The sequence below is a fragment of the Ursus maritimus genome (assembly GCF_017311325.1).
Source record: "Ursus maritimus isolate PB19 chromosome X unlocalized genomic scaffold, ASM1731132v1 scaffold_X1, whole genome shotgun sequence".
Classification (NCBI taxonomy): Eukaryota; Metazoa; Chordata; class Mammalia; order Carnivora; family Ursidae; genus Ursus; species Ursus maritimus.
This window is the reverse complement of record NW_024423319.1, coordinates 84,160,259-84,185,894: the sequence shown is the minus strand read 5'-3', so window position 1 is coordinate 84,185,894 and position 25,636 is coordinate 84,160,259. Positions and strand designations below refer to the sequence as shown.

The 25,636-nt window shown below is 45.2% G+C and overlaps 1 protein-coding gene across 1 annotated transcript in view; it reads left to right on the top strand.

Moving 5' to 3' along the window:
- The window catches only part of JADE3 (jade family PHD finger 3), a 131,091-nt gene extending 121,332 nt beyond the window's left edge, over window positions 1–9,759 (top strand). Inside the window, exons 9-11 of the mRNA XM_040632541.1 lie at window positions 2,650–3,120; window positions 4,550–4,667; window positions 6,633–9,759. Coding sequence (XP_040488475.1) covers window positions 2,650–3,120; window positions 4,550–4,667; window positions 6,633–7,549 — 1,506 coding nt within the window. The 3' untranslated portion in view covers window positions 7,550–9,759. The remainder of the gene's footprint in view (window positions 1–2,649; window positions 3,121–4,549; window positions 4,668–6,632) is intronic.
- The last annotated feature ends 15,877 nt before the right edge of the window (window positions 9,760–25,636 follow it).

The window sequence follows — 25,636 nt, the reverse complement described above, 5'->3', positions numbered from 1 at the left end:
TGTATCTCAATAAATCTGTTATTTTAATGGGCATCATAATACCTCCTCTGTCACCTTAAGTGGTTACAGTAGAAATAAAGGAGATGTATATAAAGGCATTTTGTTTAATAGAATGTTCCAAGTATATGTTTTTGGAAAAAAGTAAATAGGTATTTGATTGCCACCAAACTTGGTTGGCATTTCTCCTTTACCACCAAAATATATATAGACCTTCAGCTGTAAATATCATAGAATGACCTTTTTTTGCGACTGGATGGATTTTTTGGCAGAGTTTCCTAAGGCCATTCCATTTTTCATCTAAGTACACAATTTTTATTCATGTATTGTCTTTTATTTTGAGTAATTTATAGTTATGTCTCTACATATGTCTATAAATTTCACCTGAGATGGTCTGTTTTTACCTTCCTTTTCTTAAGATTTCATTTATTTATTTGAGAGAGAGACAGAGCATGAGCGGAGGGAGGAGGCAGAGGGAGAGGGAGAAGCAGACTCCCAGCTGAGCAAGGAGCCCGACGCGGGGCTCGATCCCAGGACCCGGAGATCATGACCTGACCCGAAGGCAGACCCTTAACCGACTGAGGCCCCCCCGCCCCCCGCCGGGCATCCCTAGCTTCCTTTTTTTTTTTAGATTTTTTATTTATTTATTTGACAGAGAGAGAGAGACAGCCAGCGAGAGAGGGAACACAAGCAGGGGGAGTGGGAGAGGAAGAAGCAGGCTCCCAGCGGAGGAGCCTGACGTGGGGCTCGATCCTGGAACTCCAGGATCACGCCCTGAGCCGAAGGCACACGCTTAACGACTGAGCCACCCAGGCGCCCCATCCCAGCTTCCTATCAGCCGTAGTTTCATGTCACACATTCATCCCCTTGAATAGGAAAGAGTCCTTTCGCTTTCTCTGCCCATATTTTTATCAGTTACTGAACAGCGAAAGAGTACTATGCCCAACACTTTCAATCCTTTGCTAAGGAATGCCTTTTGCTATGTGTTCTCTAAATGACTGGCTAGTTTCTTAGCCGAGTGATAACAAAAGGTGCCCAAATAAAAGTACATTTTTGGCTTTCATTATCCTCGTTTTCATGAGGTTTTTCAAATACGTGGACATTTTGAGGATACAGATTTCAGTGTAAAGTAACAAACTTTTCCAGTGGAGCTGTCCAGAGCTGGGGTGGGCTGTCTCAGGAATGCAGTTCAAGTGACTACAGTATCACTTACATGAAAAGTGGAAGGAGTTGAGGGGGGCACGGCAGTGGAGGCAGAACATCAGGTACTCTAGAGGGAAGGACAAGCAGTAATAAATGTGGGGCTGGGTAAGATGATCTTAGAATTGTATTTCATCTCTGAAATTCTTTATCCTGTAAAATTAGCCGAAATGGAATCTGTCCCCATTAAAGCTTTGATGGTTGCCAGTATTATCTTAGGTGTTGAATTTCTCAATCTATTATAAGGAGACCTGTCAGGGTTTGCATTTTTTTGTCTTTAATCATATCCAAGGTCATTCCCTATTTGTAGTTATCCAAAAACCAAACATACAGGTAATTGAGCAGTCTGCCGTCCAGACGCTGGCTTCCGAAAGAGCTGAGACTTGGCTTTCACCATGGGAAGTCCCACTGTTTTTAAGAAACAAATCCCCCATTGCTTTCTGTCCCTCCTCTGTGTAAGCATATACACACACCCATGCCTTTAAAGCCTTTGGAGGGAAAGCTGTAGCACTGTAAGCAGAACAAATGGTAACTGGGCCTAAGTGAAGCACAGCGGCACGGCGGTCCTGGCCCGGGTTCTCCCTACTCCGGCGCCCTGCGCGCGCAGTCCTCGGCGCACGCCACTTAGCGAACGTGCTGCATCTGTGAATGGCGGGATATTATAAACTCAGTCTCAGGTGGTCTGTAGCCCTAATTACCCATAGAACTTCCTGCAGTGATAGAAATCTGGGCTGTCCAGTATGGTTGAAATGTGGCTAGTGTGACTGAGGAATTGAATTTTTAATTGTATATCATTTTAATCAATTTAAGTTTAAATAGCTACTTGTGTCTAGTTGGCTACCATGTTGGACAGCAGCCCTTTATAAGAACAATCTTAAGAAGTTAGGCTACTTAGATATTGGAGATCCGGAGGCCTTTTTAGAACGAGTAGATGCTCTGACAATAAATACTGACTTTGTTTTTTCTTTTGTTTATTTAGAAGCATTTCTTTTTTTTTTTAGAAGCATTTCTTGAGCACCTGCTTGTTCAAAAGTTGATGGCGATGCAAAATGAATGACACAGCTTCTGTGTTTAAGAGCTCTAGTCAGGGATTTGACATTTACTGTAACTGCAGATAAAAGCACATAATAAGGGGATGTGGGGGACACAGAGAAGATACAGCATGACTCTTCAGAGGGGTCAAGGAAGACTTTTCAGAAAAACTTAGTGCTTGAGCTAAAATCTTAAAGGGGAGTTTGATTTTTTTTTTTTTTTTTTTTGCCTCTGTTCTTTCTGTTTTCTATACAAGTAGATTTCCTGGGTTAGTTGTAAAGCATCTGTCATGGCCAATTTAGGACCAGGTTTCTCCCTGCCTTTCCTTTGTTTCCTGTGAGCTCTCAATCGGAGCCCAGGGATATAGGGTCTCCCTCCCCCGCCAGCCCTGCTGCCTTACCACACCTTTTCTGCCTACAGTGCTCTGTGAAAAGCTGCATCACTGCCTTCCATGTCACCTGTGCCTTTGAGCACAGCCTAGAGATGAAGACCATCCTAGATGAGGGGGATGAAGTGAAGTTCAAGTCATACTGCCTCAAGCACAGCCAAAACAGGCAGAAACTCGGAGAGCCTGAGTACCCCCTGCACAGGGCTGCAGAGCAGAGCCAGGCCAAAAGTGAGAAGACCAGCCTGCGGGCACAGAAGCTTCGGGAGCTGGAGGAGGAGTTCTATTCCCTGGTCCGTGTGGAAGATGTGGCCACAGAGCTGGGGATGCCCACGCTAGCCGTGGACTTTATCTATAACTACTGGAAACTGAAGCGGAAAAGTAACTTCAATAAGCCGTTATTTCCTCCGAAGCAGGACGAAGAGAATGGCCTGGTGCAGCCAAAAGAGGAGAGTATTCACACTCGCATGAGAATGTTCATGCACCTCCGGCAAGACCTAGAGAGGGTAAGCTGCTCGCCGGTGGCTGCTGTTCAGGCTCGGCCTGCAGAGGAACGGTGGCCCTGCTTCCGGTTTGTTTGTGGGTTTCTAAAGGTCAGCTCACGTATAGTGCGGGCTTCTGTGTCCTTGCTCGTCTGCTGACCGCACTGTGGCCCCAAACATTAGACTCTGTTTAAATTTTTGACAAGCACTTTCAAGGGAATTGGAGAGCCCTCACTTAACTGCTGTATGACCCTTAAATCCGCAATAAATTCTCATTTGGTTTACTTTTTATTCACTGCTGAGCCTAAATTGGCTCAGCTATATTTTACTGACACATGACACTATGGACTGAGGAGAGAATGAATTTTGTTGAGGAAGGAACTCGATCCGAGTTTCTCAGGCTCGGCACTACTGACATTCTGGCTGGGTCGTTCTTGTGGGGGCTGTGCTTTGTTGCGGGAGGATGCTGTAAGATGTTTAGCAGCGTCCCTGGCCTCTACCCAGTAGCAAATACCCGCCCGCAACATACCCAGTTGTGACAACCAAAAATGGTTCCGGATCACCAAATGCCTCTTGGGGGGTCAAAATCGCCTCTGGTTGAGTACTCTACACCAGATAATTCAGTTTAACTCACTTATTCAAAGATAAGTTAGGCCCTGTGTTTACCCTAGAAAATTTTATAATCAAGTATAATTATAGAGATGGCTTGTTTTTCTCTCTGCTACCAGAATTTGGAAGGGAAGCGATTTGGCTCACTTTGTAAAATTTAACTCACACATCTATAGCACTTACTATGTGGCAACACTGTTCTAAGCATTTCATAAATATTAACTCCCTTAACCCTAGCATGCCTGGGAAGAAAGTACTGTCGTTAGCCCTATTTACAGACCAGTGAACTGGGCCACAGAAAGATGGGGTGATTTGTCTGGGTGGGGTGGGGAGTATGGGAGCATGAGGGTCGCACCCTTGTGACTGTGGAGATTTGGCTGAGCTGGAAGCGTGAGCAAAAAAGCCACTTTCAGTGTTCCCAGCAGACCTTTATCCTGCTGGTCCAGCACTCATTTGAAGATTGTACTGGATGCAGCGTCGCCATTGTTTTATGCGGGTCTCTAAAGGGGAGGCCAGAATGTTAAGTCATCACTGGGCCTTCCCAGCTGGGCTGTGCAGATGAGCACTGAGCCCGTCGCCCCACCGGGAGAGTAGGTTTCCGCAGGTGGCTTAGGGGTGTTTTGCTTGTGTTGCTGATTGATGTGGGGACCATGGTGCCCTGACTGACCGTGCTACGTGAGTTCCTGTAGAGTGGCCTCTCGCAGCTTTTTGTTCTGTTTCCTCTCCTCGCCCACCCCCGTTCCCGGCTTGATTTTAGTCGTCTTCATTTTAGCTAAACAATTTATAAGTGTCAGGTTTACGTAACATGACAAAAATCTCTGTTTGCTGTGGGCTGGGCTTTCAGGTCCGAAATCTGTGCTACATGATAAGCAGGCGAGAGAAGCTGAAACTATCACAGAACAAACTACAGGAACAGATCTTCGGTTTGCAAGTCCAGCTTGTTAACCAGGAAATTGCTGCAGGTAACCTTATATTAAAGATGTCCTAATATAGACTCTGGTTACATCCTATTTTAACAATTTGAATTTTATGTCAATTGTTTTACTTAAAAATGTTTTAAAATTCTTTTCAAATATCTCATTTGCTCTAGTCCAGCCCTGATACAATATGGCCCTTTTCACTGTCAACTCATGAAGCAAGAAATCCCAAGGTGGGGTTGGGGGGCTTGCAGGTCTAGGGCAGATGATCCAGGTGTGAGACAGATATCAAGGGCCACTAGTTAAAGCCATGAAATTATTCTGTAACCATCAGATTCATGGAGAAATCAGTAGGATAGCATCTAATCCTAGTTTCCAGAAAACATTTAATTCCATCTTAACAATAGTTTGTGAAAACAAACCCTTAGCCAGTAGTTAGGCGATCTGGGTTCTGTCTCTTATTTACTAATATTTGTTGAGTACCTACTGTGGACTAAGGACTGAGCCAGAGAGTAGAGCAGTCAGCAAGACACAATCCCTGCCTGTAGGGTATTATGCTGCCCACTTGGTGAGAGAGACGGGTGAGCATAATTACAGTGCCCTGAGCATGGGGAGTGTGGCTGCAATGACAGTCATGTTCGGTGACATTTGTAACCTCCCTGTACCTCATTTGATACAGAGGTTGGAGGCAGAGCCTGGGCAACCAGGAGTCACTACGCAGAGTGCACAGACTCTAGCTTCATCTAAGGGCCCCCCAGGGTCCTTAGGGTAAGAGAGATATCCCGAAATGAGGTGTCAGGTAGGCATCAAAGGCTCTGGGGTATTTGTAAGTGTCGTGGGTCACAGCAGAATGCTATAGCAGGGGGAGCAGGGCTGCTCAGCCACAAAGACTGGAACAGACAGGACAGGGAGAACCGAAGGACGGCAGGGAGGGCCCCTGCGTGCCAAGGGGATTGGCCCCCAGACCACGTGGCTTCTGACTGGTGGGACCCAGCCCCAGACCTGCTTGTGCTATCAGCAGGTGGCCATCCCTGGTGGGGATGGGAGCTGTCCGTATTCGCCGTGCACCCACAGGGAACACATGTCGCCTAGGCACCCACTGGTTGTCCTCCCATGGGCAAAGATCAAGTCCCTATGCAAGGAGGAGGTGTTCGGTAGGGCTTTTTTTTTAATCTCAGAGCACTCAAAGTAACAGAGAAAGGAAGATCTGTTCCAAATATGATCCTAGGATGACGTAACCAGGTACCTGATTGCCAGTACTCCCTAGGCCAAGCCCGTAGCAGGCCATGGGCAAGAATGTTGTGACTGTTTTCTGCTGGCCTTGCTGCTACAGAACCTGCCCACCCCCCAACCCCCCCCCCCACCCCCGCCGTGATGGCCATTCATCGTCAGGAGATTGTTTTAGGTTCAGGACGTAAAATACACGGGAACCACCCACTACCATTCCTGCTATTGCCAGGTTAAAACACTCTTCTTTAAAGCCTACTCTTCGTCCATCGAAGCCCATGCTATATCCTTGGGGGTTTATATCTGACTTGCTTTAGGAAGGGCAGAAGAGATTGGAAGGTAGAGTCTGAAATGTCTTCTTAAGACACATCCCAAGTGCTGTACGGTACTCACACACGCACGCGCACACGCACACACAGCTAGGCAGACCCCGTTCTAAACCCCGGCTAGTGACATTCTTCTCAGAAATGGAGGGGGCAGAGATGGGGCTAGAGGAGGTGGCACACCCGTCTCTGGGATCCCTCCACGGACTGGGAGAGCAGAGGGGAAGAGGCTGAGCGTCACACAGTGAACAGTGGCGTCGCCGACTTTGCCGCCTGTGGTACCCCCGCCCCCCTCTAGCTCAGCTCACTGCAGCTTCTGTACCGTGATGCACACCCACGGCAGAAACGGGGGCTCGTCAGACACTTGGAAGGGCGGGTGCGTGAGCTCACTGTGCCGTAGTAAGCACGCGCGCCGTGGTTTCAGTCGGTTGTTAGAATGAATCTTTCTTTTTGCTCTCAGGACTTCCTTCGACAAATGCACTAGAAAACTCATTGTTTTACCCACCACCAAGAATTACCTTAAAGTTAAAAATGCCCAAATCAGCTCCAGAAGACTGCCGAAACAGCTCCGCAGAGACTGGTCACGGACCCCTGTCTCCCGCCAGCAGCGCTCCTGCTCACAGCGTAAGGAGCCTGCAGGTGCCTCCGCAGTCACTAGAGGTGCGAACGAAAGCCTACCTGAGACATCCACTCGAGAGCAAGAACCACCGCCGTTTGCTGGCCAGTCTCAGCCATCCCAGGAGCGAAGCGAAGGATCCCAGCCCTGCGTGGAGAGCTCCCTCTCCAGAGTTCTATCGCGGGCAGTCGCTGGGAAAGCCTCTGGTCCTTCAGGCTGCCCTGCATGGACAGTCTTCTATTGGGAACGGGAAAAGTCAGCCTCCCTCCAAGCTCGCCAGATCCAACGGCCTGGAGGGCAGCTGGTCCGGAGACGTCACCCAAAGAGACAGCTCGAGTGAGACGTTCTCTGACCAGGGCTCCACGCTCAGCTCCCACTTGGCCAGTCAGGGGGGCACCTTTAGAAAATCTACCGTGGAACACTTTAGCAGGTCCTTTAAGGAGGCCACCAACAGGTGGGTGAGGACCACAGAGGACCTCCAGTGCTGCGCAAAGCCAACCAAGAATACTATCCCCAAGGAGCAGCTCTGGGGCAAGCAGCTTGTCAGGCGGTCTGCAGGGAGAGCTCCCTATCAGGAAAACGATGGGTATTGCCCAGACTTGGAGCCGAGTGATTCAGAGGCAGAAAGTGATGGGAATAAAGAGAAAGTCAGGGTAAGGAGAGTTAGCTCCGACAGGGAAAACCCTCCCCGTGACTCGCGACGGGATTGCCGCGGCAAAAGCAAGACGCACCCCCTCTCCCACAGTTCCATGCAGAGGTGATCAGCAACCTCCCAGAAGAGCTTAATCTTTGCCTTTGCCCCACACACTGGGGAAAACCCCCACACCAAAAGAATTCTAGCATATGTTAGGAGGAATTGTAGTGAAAAGAATAAAACGTTTCCACAGTAAATTGGCTTGCAGTTTTTGAAACAATTTCAAGTCTAGTTTTCACAAGCACATCATAAGAATTGCTGATTATCCGGAAGTTTTCCTGCCAGAGGCTGTTGAGAACAGCTGGGCCTAGAGTACTTGCTCAGTAAATACTTGGGGACAGCTCTCCAGTCACATTAACACACTGATGCACATACGTACTACAAGTCCTTGCGTCCTTCGGGGATTTGCAAGAGACCATGATTACCAGACATTAAAACTACTTATCTTTTGAAGCTACAGCACGTGACTCCCAGAGCCCCTGTCTGTAGGCAGTTTCGAACTCCACTGGTATCTGGAAACCCACTTCCGGGAGAGACCAGGGACCAGCAGGGACCAACATCTCAGATACTGTCAGACTCACTCCCCTCTTCCTTTGCTCTGCACAAGGTTGAGCTCCTCTCACAGTATCTTACCTTACCGTGTCAATACTCCTGATGCTTCTGAGTGCAGTGCCTGTTCCTAGACTTGCTTGTTGGGGACGCACTTGTAACTATTTCACCCGTCTAACAAGCATGAAAGGCTAACTTGTGGATAGTGTTTACAGAGGTACAAAAAAAGTACTACTTCCAAGGAAAATGCCCTGAGTCTCTCAGCTTAGGCGTTTGTGAAGGATCCCAGAGCCTTTCCCAAAGTGAGACCAATTCTGGGGGATTTGTACCAGGTCAGGGTTTTTGTGTTATTGTTTTCGAATCAGTTTGACTTAAGTAAGTTTGGCTGACAGTTTTTGTATACCTGCTTTAATGTTTATAAAATTTTTATTGAGGTATAATTAAAATATAGTAGAATGCACAGAGGTTAAGTATTCTTACCTGCTTTAATTTTGAAACAGATTTTTATTGTCAAACAGAATTTGAAAGCATGTGTTTAACACATGGCTATAATTTAGCTTTGTACCAACTTTGAATCCGAGGCAGTTTCCCAAACAAAAAGGCTGGAGCCATTTTTCAGAAGTTGCTTATACCCTGTTCCCAAACTATCAGCCTTGATTGATTTCTGGGAGGAAGAGAATAATTACATGTTGGGGGGGGATAAAATGTGTCTGCTTCCCATTTAAAGAAGGGGGAAATGTTACAGTTTTTAAAATGTGAAGCCGACTATAGTTCTCTGCTCTCTTTTCTTCTTAGCCTTAAATTAATATTCTCTTTCTTCTAGTTTGGGAAAGTGTAGTGGGAGTTTTCAGACAAAAGAGGCCATTTTTAGATTTTTAACGCTGCTTGCTGGTGAACAAACAGCCCTGCTGCACTAGGCAGCCCGGGCTCCTCCGCTCTCCACCCACGTGGGGACACTCAGCCCTTTTCCAAATCTCCCCGCTTTCGTTCCCGCAGTCTTGTTCGTGGGTTCCGTGGCTTTCGCGGCTTTCGTGGCTTCCGCGGCTTTCGCTTTGTTCCTCCTTTTGGAAAACTGCATTTTGCCTCCCCTTTGGCCACACCTTGAAAATGTTTCTCTTACGCCTGTGTACGTGTGTGAACACGCCGTAGCATGTGTGGTGGACACCCTTGTTCTGTTCGAACGGAAACAGCGAGGAATTATCCGAATGAGGAAGACGGTTTCTCGCATGTATGCACTAGGTTCCTCTGCTTTTTCTCTGAGTTCTGCTGGGGTGGATATGAATTTGACACCTTCCTGGGAATGAAATTGTAATGGATCTGTGTTCTAAACTCCTGTTGAAAGCCAGTACCACAGCCTGTGTCCTTTCACACCTTTTGGTTCTGAGTGAGTGCGAGGAAAAGCAAACATTGAAAAAGTGCTTCAGCCAAATTCCATGTGTAATGCCATTGGAAGAGGATTGACTAAAATCATTTCAGTCAGGGAAATATAGTTGTAATATTTTTGCAGGATTTTCCTAAGTAAATGAAGGAGCCTTCAGTTGTGTAAATTTCAATGCCCCAAAATGTATTTGCTACATTTTGCTGTTGTTTGAAGTATTACCTCTTAACCTTGTTTTGTTAATTTTTTTTTCATTTTGTCTTATATAGTCCAGTTTTCCAAGATAAACTCAGTCTTTTTCCAAATGTCACCTTTTTACCAATACTTTTGCATTAAATTATGAAAACTGCTAACTGCTGTCAGTGTGGTAATTTCTTAATTTGGCATATGGGTTTTAGAAAATCTTACATATGTCCCTTTTTATATTTAAAAAATCTTATTCATTAAGCAACACAGATGGTGGGGGAAAGGACAGAGCACGAGGGGGAGGAGGAGGAATTGAATGTTTAAAAGCACAAATTCATGATTCATGTCAATACCAGGGACCAGAGAGAACTCTGGGGCTTTGGACTCTACCCCAAAATCATGATTTCATCAGGCTAATCAGACAGAACCTTAGGATCATCATTTAAAATCACCAAGCAGGGGCGCCTGGATGGCTCAGTCGGCTCAGGTCACGATCCCGGCAGGGGTGGTGGGATTGAGCCCTGCACGGGGCTACCTGCTTAGCGGGGAGTCTGCTGCTCCCTCTCCCTCTGCCTGCTGCTCCCCCTACTTGTGGTCTCTCTCTCTGTCAAATACAAAATCCCTTAAAAATATATAAATAAATAAAAGAAAATCGCCAAGGAAATGGATCCTATCTAAAGTCACAAAGTCCAAAAGGCTTAGATCAGGCATCACTTAAATATACACTCTTTACAATATTCATTCTATTTGGAGTCATGTGAGTCTATTAATGCAGTTCGGGTGTTGTAGTGTCATGGGGGGACTCTGAGAGCATTATAAACATTTTCATTATGTTTGAGGAATGTACTTACTAGAGGTCATTGGGTAAATCAGTAGTGAAGATAGGTAATAGCTTAGATTGTTTCTCTCCCCCTTCCTCCCTCCTGCCTCCACACCCTCGCTCTCTGTCTCTCTCCCCCCATCTCCCCCTCCCTCTGTCATTAATGGCTAACTCTTGATTCACTACATTGTTAGCTAAGATGTTGGAGAACTGAAACTATAAATATAACCTGTTGTAGCCAACAAAAGCTTTGGTTTTTTTTTTTAAGATTGTATTTGTTTGAGAGAGAGCATGAGGGGTGCAGAGAGAGAAGCAGACTCCCCGCTGATCAGCGAGCCAGATATGGGGCTCCATTCCAGGACCCTGGGATCATGACCTGAGTCAAAAGTAGATGCTTAACCGACTCAGCCACCCAGGCGCCCCAAGCTTTGGGTTTATACCAATGTGTATATTGCCGGTGGGAGATGAAACCTTTATCTTTGTGTTGAAGAAACTTTTCAATTCAGAGAATAAACCAGGTGATGCATAGCCCTGGGGTTCCTTTCCCCCCGCCCTGGGCTTTACAATCCTCAGCACGTTTGCTGACCCTTAAGCACTGAGGAAAAAACACTTGATAGGAGTAAAACCTTACCACTGAGTAACTTTCATGTGATATTTTCCAAAACTGTATCTTATTTATAATAAACATTTATTAGATTTTCACATCATTAATTCAACTCTTTTTCAAGTTTTATGAAAAGCAGCGACTGTGTGTTGATTTTTTTACAAAATAACTTTCAGTTGATAAAGGCCTGCCCGGAGGCTTCTCTCCCACTCAGGGGGCTCTGTACACACAGCACTGCTTTTAAAGGAGGCTTCTGTGAATTCAGTTCGCACTCCCTCGGGGATCGCAACAAATCGTATGGCCTGGAGCTGTGAGGATAGTTGTCCTTGAAGTGAGTTGAGGTGGGAGGGGGACTCAAGACCCAGACTGGTGTCCCCTGCCCGGTTCGGTCACTGATGAGTTCTTCCACCTGAAGCTCCCTACATCTATTAATCGTCTAGATAAACTGTCAGAGCAGCGAGCATTTCTCATCTGGCTGAGATGGGTTTGGGCGTAAGCATTCCAGCCTCCAGGCCTGGACACCCCAAGCTCTCAATATCCTGTGCCTCCCATGCCACCTTGTCGATTTCACCCACCACCTTGTCGATTTCAGGTAGGCTGCCGGGAGGTCAGGCTGCCACCAGGCACTCATCACAGCAAGTTATCTGAACGTGGAAAGGGTCTCATTGTTTCATAGTCATTTCTCACATGATGAAGAAACTTCAAGCTAAGAGTGGCTGACATTTTGAAAATGATAACCTCATTGACTTAATCACCTCAGCTTCAAGAAAGAAAGATCCTTCCGGTTGTGCAGTTAGCGTTTCAGATCTTGCAGCTGCTTAGGGGAGAACACGTTACACACTTACTCCTGCTTCACATCAGCCTAGCCCGTGTACCAGGGTTCTGGTGACAGACTTCTTTCCCTCCTAACTCTCCCTTCTTGACTTTCGAAGACAGGATCTCTGGGTAACTCTGCCCCCTCCCTCCTCCAGCCCTGCAGACTGGCGGTTTTACCAGAGGGGTAAACCCCACAGCGGTGTTCACAGTGCTGTGGGCTGTATGCGGTACCGTGGCCACTCGCCACTTTTTCCAGTCCTGTCTTCCCACAGGGATAACAATGAACAAGATCAAACGGGGCTGCCTGCATCTTAGGGGCTGAATTCGTGCCAGCGTCCTTGTCCCCTCGTCCTCCAAGATGGGCTGGGAAGCACACTGGCAAAGATCAGGCTAACGGTCAGTTTCAAGACAACTACTTAAGTCCCTTAGGGAAGCCAATCGAGACCGAAACCCTTGGTAGGACGGTCCCCGAAACTTTTTGGGACCAGTCAAGCATTCAAATAATAAGAATGGCAATATTCCTTGAGCCCTTACCCTGTGTCAGGCCCTTTGCTAATTAACCCTTTTACATGAACAACCTTCTATTTCGTTCTCATGACAACCATATGATGGTGATACTACAAGCTCTATTTGCCCCAGGTAAAAACAGGCCAGATGGTTAAGACAGTTATTCAAGGTTCCACAGCTAGTATGCAGCAGGCTTGGGACTAGAACCCATGAGGTCGCCTCTACACCTCTTACTCTTGGCCACTTTGCTTGACTCTATGCCCCAAGCCCCTTCTCTAAGTGTTCCTGCTCCGCTTCTCCCTGAAGAAAGCAACCCGAGTTAGGGTTTAATCCCATGAGTTCTGTACCATTGATCCTTGCCATCCTGGACAGAGATGATTGGACCAGAATTAGTCATCTGGCACAAAGGCGCACAGTTCAAAGACTCACGTCCAAAGAGCAAGATAATTCACGCCAATCTGGACAGGACAGGTCTCACGGGGGAGCTAGGACCTGGTGGACTTGCCTTCTGCATAAATGGTCTGCCCTGTATCTGAGTGTGGTAGGCTAACCAATGGCTCCCCGAAGAGGCCCACAGCCTCATCCCTAAAACCTGCGACTGCGTTATCTTGCACGGTAAAGGGGACTTTGCAGGGATAATCAAGGTGAAGGACCTGAGACGGGGAGATTATCCTTGATGATCTGAGTGGGACCAACCAGTATAAACACTGACAGAACTATGAGAGAATAGATCTGTGTTGCTTTAAGTCACCAAATTTGCAACAGCAGAAATAGGAAACGAATACACTAGGCATACAGCAAGTGGTCCTCGCCCTCAGAGGCACATTCCTCCCTCCCAAAGGGCCCACCTGGGCTGTGGCGGACCGCTCTCGCTTGCGCCCAGACTTTCTCTCCTGGTTGACACACTTGCTGGAAATGGAAAATACGTGCTTCTTTTTTTCTATCAATAAGATCCTACCCTGTAGAAATTAGTTTTATATTTCCTGCCCCCCTATAGTTTTCCAAGGGAGCCTTTGGTACTTCTCAGGTAGCCCTGAGGTAGTCTTCCGTGGGCCTGATGGGTCCCCTGTGGCTGGATCTGGCACTGGCCGAGTAGTTGCCATAGGTCTGGACGTCCCCGTTGTCGGAAAACCTGTTGTGAGAAAGTGGAAATAATTCTCTGAGTGTTACCCCAGTGGGGAGGTGAAAGAAGGCAGGTGGGGCTCATCATGAGGAACGATGCTCTAACGATCAGACCCTCCTCCAAGGAAGTGGGTAGCCTGCAGAGTTAGAGAGTCCTTGAAGAGCCCAGACACTGGAGCAGAGCTTGGGGTCCAAGAATGCAACTCTATGCTGCCTGTAAGAACCCCACTGTTAAATAGAAAGACACAACTAGGTTAAAACGGAGAGGATGGTAAAAGATGCCATGCTAACGATAAGCGATAGAAAGCTGGAGTGGCTGTATCAACACCATGCAAGGGCAAACTCGTCAAGAGGACGTACAAATCCTCGGTGTTTACGCACCTAATAATACAGCTTCAAAACACACTAAGGAGAAAGTGATAGAACTGCAAGGGAAAATGAATAAACCACCAATTATGGTTTGTCTATAACTAATAGAAAAAGTACACAGAAAATCAGTAAGAACATAGAAGATTTGAGGGGCGCCTGGGTGGCTCAGTCGGTTAGGCATCTGCCTTCGGCTCAGGTCATGATCTCAGGGTCCTGGGATCAAGCCCCAGGTTGGGCTCCCCGCTAAGCAGGGAGTCCACTTGTCCCTCTCCTTCTGCCCCCCCCCACCCGCCGTGGTCTCTCTCTCTCTCTCTCTCTAAATAAATAAATAAAATCTTAAAAAAAAATAAAAGGGCATAGAAGATTTGAACAAAACTAAGAGCCATCCAGATTTAATTGACATTTACCACTCCATCCTGCAAGAGCAGAATACACGTCCTTTTCAAATGCAAATGGGGCATTTACCAAGATAGGCCATTAAACAAGTCTTAATAAATTTAAAAAGATTCAAGTCAAAGCATGGTTGTCTGACCATAATGGAGTGAAATTAGAAATCCAGAAACATCTCTGGAAAGGGGGCGCCTGGGTGGCAGAGTCGTTGGGCGTCTGCCTTCGGCTCAGGGCGTGATCCCGGCGTTATGGGATCGAGCCCCACATCAGGCTCCTCCGCTATGAGCCTGCTTCTTCCTCTCCCACTCCCCCTGCTTGTGTTCCCTCTCTTGCTGGCTGTCTCTGTCTCTGTCAAATCAATCAATCAATCAATCAATCAATCTTTAAAAAAAAAGAAAGAAAGAAACCTCTCTGGAAAATGCAATCACTGGACACTAAACAAACTTCTAAATAACACATGAATCAAAGAACTGAAATAGGAAATTAAAAAGTATTTTGAATGGAATTGGAAAGAAAACACAACATGTAATTTGTGGGATGGCACTAAAGCAGCACCTCGGAGAAATTTTATAGCACTAAATGCCTACTTTAGAAAAGAAGGGTCTCAAGTCAGTGACTGCACCTTTCATCTTAAGAGAACTAAAACAAGAAGAAATGAAATCCAAAGTAGAAGAAAGGGAATAATAAAAGAGCCGAAATCAGTGAAACAGGAAAGAGAAAATCACTGAAACCAAAAGCTGGATCTTTGAGAAGATAAGTAAAATAAAGTTTTTGATAAACCTCTAGTGAGACTGATCAGAAAAAAAAAGAAAAAGCCAATTACCAATTTTAGGAAAGAGAAAAATAACATTGCTGCAGATTCTACGGATATTAAAAGGATCATAAGGGAATATTATTAACAAACTTATGCCAGTAAATTCAACAACAGAAATGAAATGGACACAGTCCGTCAGAGACACAAACTAGCAGTCCACATTCTAGAAAAAAAGAGATAACCTGAAAACCTTTTTATTCTTAAATACATTAGAGTTGAAAGCTTTCTTACGAAGAAAACTCCAGGCCCAAATGACTTTCCTGGCAAATTCTAACAGACATTTAAGGAACAAATAATACCAATTCTACACCAACTTCTCAAAAATTGAACAGGGGAGAATAGTTCATTCTTAACTCATTCCATGAGGCCAGCATTACCCCGATACCAAAACCACATGGACATTAATAAGAAAACTACAGGCCAATGTCCTTCATAAAAGTAAATGCAAAAATTCTTAGAACGTTAACAAATTGAATCCAATAACATAACAAAAAGATGACACATCAAGACTGTCTTAGCTTGGGCTGCTTCAACCAAAAACTGGCTGGCTAGAACAACGGAAATGTATCTCTCACAATCTGGAAGCTGGAAAGTCCAAGATCAAAGTGCCATCAGACTCCTGTCTGGTGAGGGCGCACTTCCCGGTTTGTAGACAGATGCCTTCGCACTGTGTTCTCGCATGGCCTTTCCTTGGTGCATACTCACAGAGAGAGAGAGAGAGAGATCTTAAAAGGGCGTGAACCCTGTCATGAGGGTCCCACCCTCATGGCCTAATCTAAACCTAATTAACTCCCAAAGGCCCCACCTCCAAATACCATAACACTGGGGGCTAGGACTTCAACATTTGAACCTGGGGGGACATAAACATTCAGTCCCTAGCAATGACCAAGTGTGATTTATCCCGGAAGTGAAAGTTTGATTTAATATTCAAAAAACAATCAATGTAATTCATCATATCTCAAAGATACATGAAAAGCATTTGACAAAATCCAATATCTATTCCTGATAATAATGCTTAGCAAACTGAAAATAGACGGGAACTTCCTGAATGTGATGAAAGATACCTGTGAAAAACCCATAGCTAACATCACATTTAATGGTGAAAGACTTAATGCTTTCCCCTAAGATCAGGAATAAGACAAGAATGTTACTACTTCTCTTCAACATTATACTAGAATTTCTAGCCAGTACAATCAAGCAAGAAAAAGACATGAAAGTCGTCCTGATTCGAAAGGAGGAAATATAACTCTCTTTGTTTTCAGATGACATGATTATCTATGTAGAAAATCAAATGGAATCTCCCCAAAAAAGCTACCAGAACTAGTAAGTGAGTCTCTCAAGGCTGCAGGAAAAAGGTCAATTCACAAAAGTCTACTGTATTTTATATACTAGTAAGGAACAATCAAATTAAAATTTTAAAAATAATACCATTTATGATAGTACCAAAAAATATGAAATTCTTAGGTATAAATCTGACAAAAGATATGAAAGACCTGTACAATGGCATCAATAAAACATTTCTGAGAGACACAGGAGACCTAAATAAATGCGGAGATATACCATGTGCATGGATCAGAAGGCTCAATATTAATATGTCAGTTATCCCCAAGCTGGTCAATGCAATTCCAATCAAAATCACACCAACTTCTTGGGGTGGGAATTGACAAAACGAATTTAAAATTCATATGAAGGTGCAAAGGACCTAGGGTTGGCAAAAACACTTAGAACAAAAGGAATGAAGCTCAAAGACTGACACTACCTGATTTCATTCTTGGAATGGTAATCAAAAAAGTGTGGTATTGGTGTAGAGATAGACATACATCAATGGAATAGAATTAATTCAGAGTAGACCCACACACATATGCACAACTGATTTTCAACAAAAGTACACAGCAATTTAGTGAAAAGAAGATTGTCTTAAAAAATCTTCCCTTGGGAAGTCTGGGTGGCTCCGTTGGTTAAGCATCTGCCTTTGGCTCAGGTCGTGATCCTGGGGTCCTGGGATCAAGTCCTGCATCGGGCTTCTTGCTCAACAAGGACCCCGCTTCTCCCTCTGCCTGCAGCTCTCCCTGCCTGTGCTCTCACCCCTCCCGTCTCTCTGGCAAACAAATAAACAAAATCTTTTAAAAAATCCTCTTCCCTAAAAGAGGAACTGGAACAATTGGATATCCATATAGTGAAAAATAGAAGACCTTCAATCCATACCTTCCACCATATATAAAATTAATTTTAAAATGTGTCAAAGACCTGGGCACCTGGATGGCTCAGTCAGTTAGGCATCTGACTCTTGATTTCGGCTCAGGTCATGATCTCAGAGTTTTGAGATCAAGTCCTAACGTGGGGCTGGGCATGGAGCTTGCTTAAGATTCTCTCTCTCCCTTTCCCTTCCTCTCTTAAAAAAAATGGGTCAAGGACCTAAATTTAAAATCTAAAACCATAAGGCTTCTAGACAAAACACAGAAAACCTTTAAGACCTTGGTTAGCCAAAGATTTCTTCGATATGCCACCAAGAGCACTTTCCATAAAAGAACATTGGTAAATTGGACTTCATTAAAATTGAAACTGCTACTTTTTTGAAAGACACTGTTAATAGGATGAAAAGAAAAGTCACAGACTAGGAGAAAAGACTTGCAAATCATTTATCTGATAAAGGACTGGTATCCAAAATATGTCAAGAATCCTCACAACATAATAACAAGAAAATAACCTAATTTTTTTAAATGAGCAATCTCAACGGCCACTTTGGTGAAGATACATGAATGGCAAATACTCACCTGAGAAGAGGCTCAACACCATTAGTCATGAATGCAAATTAAAACCACAATGAGAAACCACTGCATACCTATTAGAATGGCTAAAATTTAAAAGACTCACCATACCAAGTGATGGTGAGGACATCTAGGAACTCGAACTCTATACAAGGGTGGTGGGGCTGTAAAATGACACAACCACTTGGGAAAACAGCTCAGAAGCTTTCTACGAAGTTAAGTATACACCTACGTAAGATCCAGCCATTTTGCTCCCATGATCTCAGAGTTTTGAGATCGAGCCCTAATGTGGGGCTGGGCATGGTGGGATCGAGCTCTGAGTCGGGCTCCGTGCTCAGCGTGAAGTCTGCTCGAGAGTCTCTCTCTCCCTCTCCCTCTGCCCCTCCCCCCCACTCTCTCTCTCTCAAATAAATAAATAAATCTTTGGGGAAAAAAACCTTAAAAGGACTCCTTCCGTGATATCTTTGTGTCCCTAAGAACTTTGTTACATGGGCCCAGAATCAGGAGGTTTTATGCAGCCTCTGATGGCAAATGGTTGGCCTTCAGCCTGATTCTAGAGACACAAGATTGCACGAGCACCATCTTTAAGGCCCCTGGAAGTTCTCATGGAGTCTTCTGGATCCAAAACTGCAACTCAAGCCCCTGCTTCCTTCATATTTTCCTAGTATCGTGTTCTCTGCCTGACATAATTTCTCTAGGGTCAATTTCAAATCACCATGGCCACATTGGGGAATTTTTGACGTGAACAAGATTGTTGATTTAAGGGGCACCTTAGAACACAAAGGGAAGAAACCCCCATGAGGAGATCGTTCCTACCTAAAAGAGAAATTCTTTTTTTTTAGGAGAGGAGGTGGGGAGAGGAGCAGTGGGAGAGGGAGAGAGGGAATCTTAAGCAGGCTCCACACCCAGTGTGGAGCCTGACACGGGGCTCGATATGACTCTGAGATCATGACCTGAGCCAAAATCAAGAATTGGACACGTAACTGACTGAGCCACCCATGTGCCCCTAAAACAGAAATTCTTTTTATGTTTAACACAGGAGACTATGTTGGCTTCATTTCTGTATTTCAAGGATTAATGGATGGTAGCTTTAAAATTAAATTTGTGGGGCGCCTGGCTGGTTCAATCAGTGAATTGTGCAACTCGATCTCAGGGTCATGAGTTCGAGCCCCACACTGGGTGTAGAGATTACCTAAAAATTAAATAATCTTTATCAAATTATTTAGATTGGTAAAATTGTCAGTGGCTGGTTATTGTCTAAACCAGCTGTGATCCCAATATCTATCTCTTTCTCTCTCTCATGTTTGTCAAAATGGGTTTTCTGTATCTATACATTCTTCCCTGTCCTTCAAGAAGGAATGATAATTTCATATTTGTCTGAAGCTGGCTCCCTGTTAATTTTTTGGTTTCTCTCCCTCTCTTTTACACCAGGGAAATTTGAAAGATTAACTGATCAAAAAAACATTCAGTTGTTATGTATATACTCTAGGAATATCTAGCCCAGACACACTGCCAAAAAAGTCTAAAAAACTAAAAGAAAATGTGGGGCACCTGGGTGGCTTAGTTGCTTAAGCATCTGACTCTTGATTTTGGCTCAGGCCATGATCTCAGAGTCCTGAGATCTGCTCCGTGCTCACTGGGGAGTCGCTTCTCTCCCTCTCCCTCTGCCCCTCCTCCCTGCTTTCGCGCACGCGCTCGCTCTCTCTCAAGTAGATAAATAAAATCTCTAAAAATAAAATAAAATAATAAAAGGTGTTATTAAATTATGTGTCTTTTTGTGGACACTGAAAAGTGTATTTTTTTAAAGATTTTATTTATTTATTTGACAGAGATAGAGACAGCCAGCGAGAGAGGGAACACAAGCAGGGGGCTTTTGATGGGACCGAGAGTTTTTAAAAATTAGTTTACCGTTTAAAAATAATGTTGGCACAATAGTTTGGTTTGGACAAAACCAGGGTTAGAATTTTAACCTTCTGGGGCACCTGGGTGGCTCAGTCAGTTGGGCATCTGCCTTTGGCTCAGGTCATGATCCCAGGGTCCTGGGATCGAGCCCCATGATGGACTCCCTGCTCAGCGGGGAGTCTGCTTCTCCCTCTGCCCCTCACCCCACTCTCGTGCTCTCTCGCTCTCTCTCTGAAATAAAGTCTTCAAAAAATTTTTTTAACCTTCTAAAATCCCTATACTGGTTTTATGAGTTAAGTGAGTTACCATTGTTTCCATTAGTTCGTGTGTGTGTGTGTGTGTGTGTGTGTGTGTACAATTGACCCTTGAACAATGCAGGGGTTGGAGCAGCAACCTCCCCCAACACAAAAATTCACATGTAACTTTTGACTCCCCAAAAACATAACTACTAAAACCTACTGTTGACTGGAGGCCTCGCTGGTAACGAACAGTTGACTAACATGTATTTTCGATGTCCTATGTATCACAGACTGTATTTTTCACGCTGGAGAAAAGACAAAGTTATTAAGAAAAATCATAAGGAAGAGAAAATACATTTACAGTACTGTATTTATCAAAAAAAGAATCCACGTATAAGTGGACCCACACAGTTCAAATCTGTGTTGTTCAAGGGTGAAATGTATATATTAACAATAAAATGAAATGATTTTTTGAAGAGTTTAATTTTATTAACTTCTTAAATTGCTACAAAGCCCAAAGATTTAACATGTCTGCTAAAATTGAAATTTCTGGATCCTAACTTTCAGACCTTAGGTCAATGATTAAGGGGTTTTTTCCCAAGTTTTTATTTAAATTCCATTAGTTGGAGCACCTGGGTGGCAAAGCTCATTAAGCATCGGGTTCTTGGTTTCAGCTCAGGTCATGATCTCAGGGTCGTGCTCCATGCAGAGCCTGCTTAAGATTCTCTCTCCTTCTCCCTCTGCCCCTCCTGCTTGTGCTGTCTCTCTCTCTCCCTCAAATAAATACATAAGTCTTTTAAAAAATAAAATAAACAAATTCCGGTTAGTTAACATACAGTATAATATTAGTCTCAGGTTTAGAATTTAGTGATTCAACACTTCCACACAGCAGCTGGTGCTCATCACAACACGTGCCCTCTTAATTTCCATCACCTGTTTAACCCATCCCCACCCACCCACCTCCCCTCTGGTAACCATCAGTTTGATAAATGATTAAGTTAATTGATAAGTAATGTTTGGATGCCTGGACAGTTTCTTTTTTTTTTTTTTAAGATTTTATTTATTTATTTGACACAGAGACAGCCAGCGAGGGAGGGAACACAGGCAGGGGGAGTGGGAGAGGGAGAAGGAGGCTCCCAGAAGAGCATGGAGCCTAATGTGGGGCTCAATCCCAGAACCCTGGATCATGACCTGAGCGGAAGGCAGATGCTTAACCACTGAGCCACCCAGGCTCCCAAGCATACCTTGTTTTATTGCCTTTTTTTTTTTAAAAAACAAACCTGAAAGCTCATGGCAACCCCGCATTGTATGTTTTCCCAACGGCATTATGCTCGCTTCACATCTCTGAGCCACATTTTGGTCATTCTCGTAATATTCCAAATTCTTCCATTATTATTGTATTTGTTACAGTGATCTGTGCTCAGTGATTACGACTCACTGAAAGCTGAGATGATAATAAGCATGCGTTAGCAATAAAGCATTTTTAAATTAAGGCGTGTACCTTTGTTCAGAGACGAGGCTACCGCACACCTCATCGACTACCGTATAGAATAAGCATCACTTTTCCATGCATCGGGAAACCAAAAAATTCATTTGACTCACTTCGTTGCGAAATTCACATTGTTGCAATGCTCTGGAACCGAACCCGCACTATCTCTGGGGTATGGCGGCATCGCCATTTCCCTTGGTGGCAGCAAGACCTGTCCCGTCTGAGATCCCGAAGTTATTTCCTAGCGAGTTAACAACGGGTTGCCCCCTGCACTTAGAAAGTGTTTCCAATCCTAGCCTCTAGCCTGTTACCAGAGGGTAGGACCAAGTGCCGCGAGGGACGCACGCCTCCAGTTCTATCACCGACGGGTCCAAGCTGCGTTTTCAAAACACCCACCTGAGCAGCCTGTGCGTGACTCAAACCGGAAGGTCTGGTTCTCTCTCAAAACTGCCCTTGAGCGTCGGTGGGAAAGACCTTATCAGGCACTGTTAGCAACTGACAGAGCAATAAAACTCCAAGGCCGTGACACTTAAGTTCACGTTTCCCGATCTAAAAGATACACATCACTCTACCCTGACTACCGGATGGCCATTCCACTGGGACACTAAACGCGATTCTTAGGAACCTTCCAGAAGCCGCTGGCTACAGAGGGGGACAGCTTCTGCCCCAAGGTTAATTTTCTGATTCTCCAGCAGCCTCCTCCTTCCCCTGACGCTACCTGTCATTATGCTATTACGGTATTTGACACTCCCCAGGAACCGGCTAAAAGGCTTCCCAGTACGTTCTCCCTTATCTTCCCCCTGTGACTTTTGACCCTCTGTGATAGGTTTTTCTCAGACCGGAGCTACTGCTCTGAATTTGCTGACAAAAATGTAATCATTCTTCCTTTGAACGTACCTCTGAAGAAGGTTCATTTCCTCTTAGAGGCCCCCTCTGGTTCCAAAGCTTCCCTCACAGCATCCATCCCAAACTCTGGTCACCTCGCAAGTGACCTGACATCAACAGAACGCTTCTGCCGAGGTCATCAGCAGCAACCGCCAGCCCATCAGGGATGGGGACTAACATGGGGGCTGTGCGTGGGCGACGGTAGTTTGTTCCCGTCAAACTGGTCTCAGGAACTGCCTAACCCCACTCCCGTTACTGGAGGGGACATTTCAAGGGACATATAATTAGCTCATTGCCATACACTCCCAGTCGGGGCTGTGCCCCCATTACGATACCATCTCCTACGTGGACCCCGGGCTTACACCCACCTGCTACACGTGCACTTATCCAGCATATTTGGGATAATTCTTAGAAACTTTCAGACTTTTGAAACTACCACCCCTCCTGTGGAACATGTTTTCCTGAAAAGAAGAGACAGGTGCGGGTGACTGTGGATAAGTCCCGGGAGGGAGAGCCGAAACTTCGTGCACGCTCTGTGAGCCGGAATTCGCACAATAGTGAAAAGATGGTCCAAAACCGGACTCTGACCTCACCGGCTGCCTGAAATGACACGGTTTCTACTCCCGAAGACCGCCCCCTCCCCAAACCAGTTTACACTCATTAGCCGGAGTTGCCAGGGGGGAGTTCAGGCTTCAGCAAACACTTCTTGCTGCACTTATAAAAATACTACGGGTCAAGGAGACCAATTTATTTTTTTTAAGCTTTTATTTATTTAAGTCATCTCTACACCCAACGTGAGGCTTGAACTTACCACCCCAAGATCGAGAGTCGCACGCTCCTCTGATCGAGCCGGCCAGGCGCCCCCAGGTTGAACAATTTTTCGGATCAGGCTAAAAGAAAAATCCATCTGGTTCTCGACAAGAGACCAGATGGGCTTTGGGACGTGTGTCCATGGCCTAAGTCTGGTCTGTCTCCAGGGTCTATGACAAGGACTAATCATCATCTTGTTTCTGGGAACTGCCTGCGGGACCTTTGGCTGCTGCATCCTGTCCAGAGTCTTAAATGCCACTGTGCGGCCCTTGTCACTTCAAGGGAGTCAACAACCCACCCTGCAGCCAGAGCAGGAGAGACTGGCCCTAACCCTACTGCGGACGGCTTTCCCCGAGCCATCCCCAGATCAGCAAAATCTGGGCAGTGGTGATGATCAGAATATATAGACTTGTGTCCTGGGGCCTGACTTCACCTGATCTTGGAAGAAAGACGGGAGTGGGAAAGCAATGAAGCCCCTGACATCCGCGAGCTGGCTGGGAACTCACAGCAAGGCCTTGGCGTTCTCCCTTTGAATGTGAACAATTTCACAGACTGCCAACGTCAGACCAAAGCACTCTGTGTCCGTGATGGAGCAAGACAGAAACGAGACTAACAAACATCGACCAAGTCCCGCAAATGACTAAACATCACCCTCTCCTAGCTCACACGAATGGGTGCTGCTTCTCTATCCATCACTCCATTCTCCCCACCTTCTAAAAAGAACGAAGATACCCAGTCATAGAACTACCCCACTTTCTGACAGTCTCCAATCCTTGGACTCACCCCCAAATCACCTAATAACAAAGCCACATCCTATAATAGGTTCTTTCTAACACCTTCTAACCAAGACATCCCACGATTCCCCCCACGGTGGGAGTTCTCCCTTCTTGCGAGGAAACAATGAACCCAGATTTGCTGGAGTGGAAGTGATCTTTGAACGAAGGGGTTTATATCATGATAAAAGATCCAAGACTTACCCTGAGGGTTCATGACGCAGCAGGAGAGACAGACGAACCAACAGTTCTCACTCAACGTGGTGAACATCGCAATAAAATATAAAGACAGGACGCTGCGAGGGCAACGGGTCAAAGCCAGGGCAATCCCCGAAGGCTTCCTGGTGGACGGGACACTGGCTGAATCTTAGGTAGGAGTGAGCCCAGTGCAGAGGTAGGGGTTGGATTAGAGGGAGGGGTGAAGTGTTCTAGGTGGAAGGAGTAGCAAGTTCAGATGCAAGAAGCAGAAAGGAGACGTGGCTAGACCATCACTGAGGTCAGGAAGGAACTACTAGCAAGTGTGAGGGGCTTTATATGCTCTTGGGTACGATTAAATTATCAAGATTCAGTAGGCACATACCGTGACCATGGTTAACAAGTCGCCATCATTTGCCTCCAGACACTTCGGAGGACACAGCATCACTTTTGTAGTATTGCCAAACAGGCATAACCGGAATTAACCCTGAGGAAAAACCCAAACAATCCCAAAATAAGGAGCATTCTACATTTTGAACTCCAAAAATGTCAATGTCATGAAACAAACACAAAGCTTGCTCCTGGATTGGATTTGGGAACGGAGTACTTTCTTTCCTCCTATTGTAAGGGACATACATCTGTGGGACAATCAATGAAATTCAGCTAGGTAATATTGTATCGGTGTTAATCACCCGATCTTGTTAACTGTGCTGTGCTTATAAAGAGAATGTCTTTTTTCAGGACATGCACACCAAAGTCTTTAGAGATAACAGAGCCTCTCGTCTGCACCTTACTCTCTAACCATTCAAGAAAAATAAATATGGGGCGCCTGGGTGGCTCAGTCATTAAGCGTCTGCCTTCGGCTCAGGTCATGATCCCAGGGTCCTGGGATCGAGCCCCGCATCGGGCTCTCTGCTCTGCCGGGAGCCTGCTTCTTCCTCTCCCACTCCCCCTGCTTGTGTTCCCTCTCCCTCTGTCAAATAAATAAATAAGAACTTTAAAAAAAAAAAGGAAAAAGAAAAAGAAATATATCGGGGCGCCTGTTGGCTCAGCGGGTAGAGTGTGGGACTCTTGATCTCGGGGTTGTGAATTCGAGCCCCACGTCGGGTGTAGAGATTACTTAAAAAATAGATAAATATGGTGATGGGTAGTAAGGAGGGCACGTATTGCATGGTGCACTGGGTGTTATACACAACTAATGAATCATCGAGCCTTACATCGGAAACCGGGGATGTACTGTATGGTGACTAACATAATATAATAAAAAATCATTAAAAAAATAGATAAATAAATGAACGAATGAATGAATGAATAAATAAATAAATAAATAAATAAAAATCAAGAAAAAATATGTTTACATTTATACGTAAATGAGAAAGACAGCAACAGTAGACCCATAACATCGGAAGAATCTAGGTAAAGGGTAATCAGGAATCCTTTATAGGATTTTTGCAACTCTCTGTAACACTGACATTTTTTTAAAACAAAGTTCTCTCCTCCCTACCACACACACACACACACACACACACACACACACA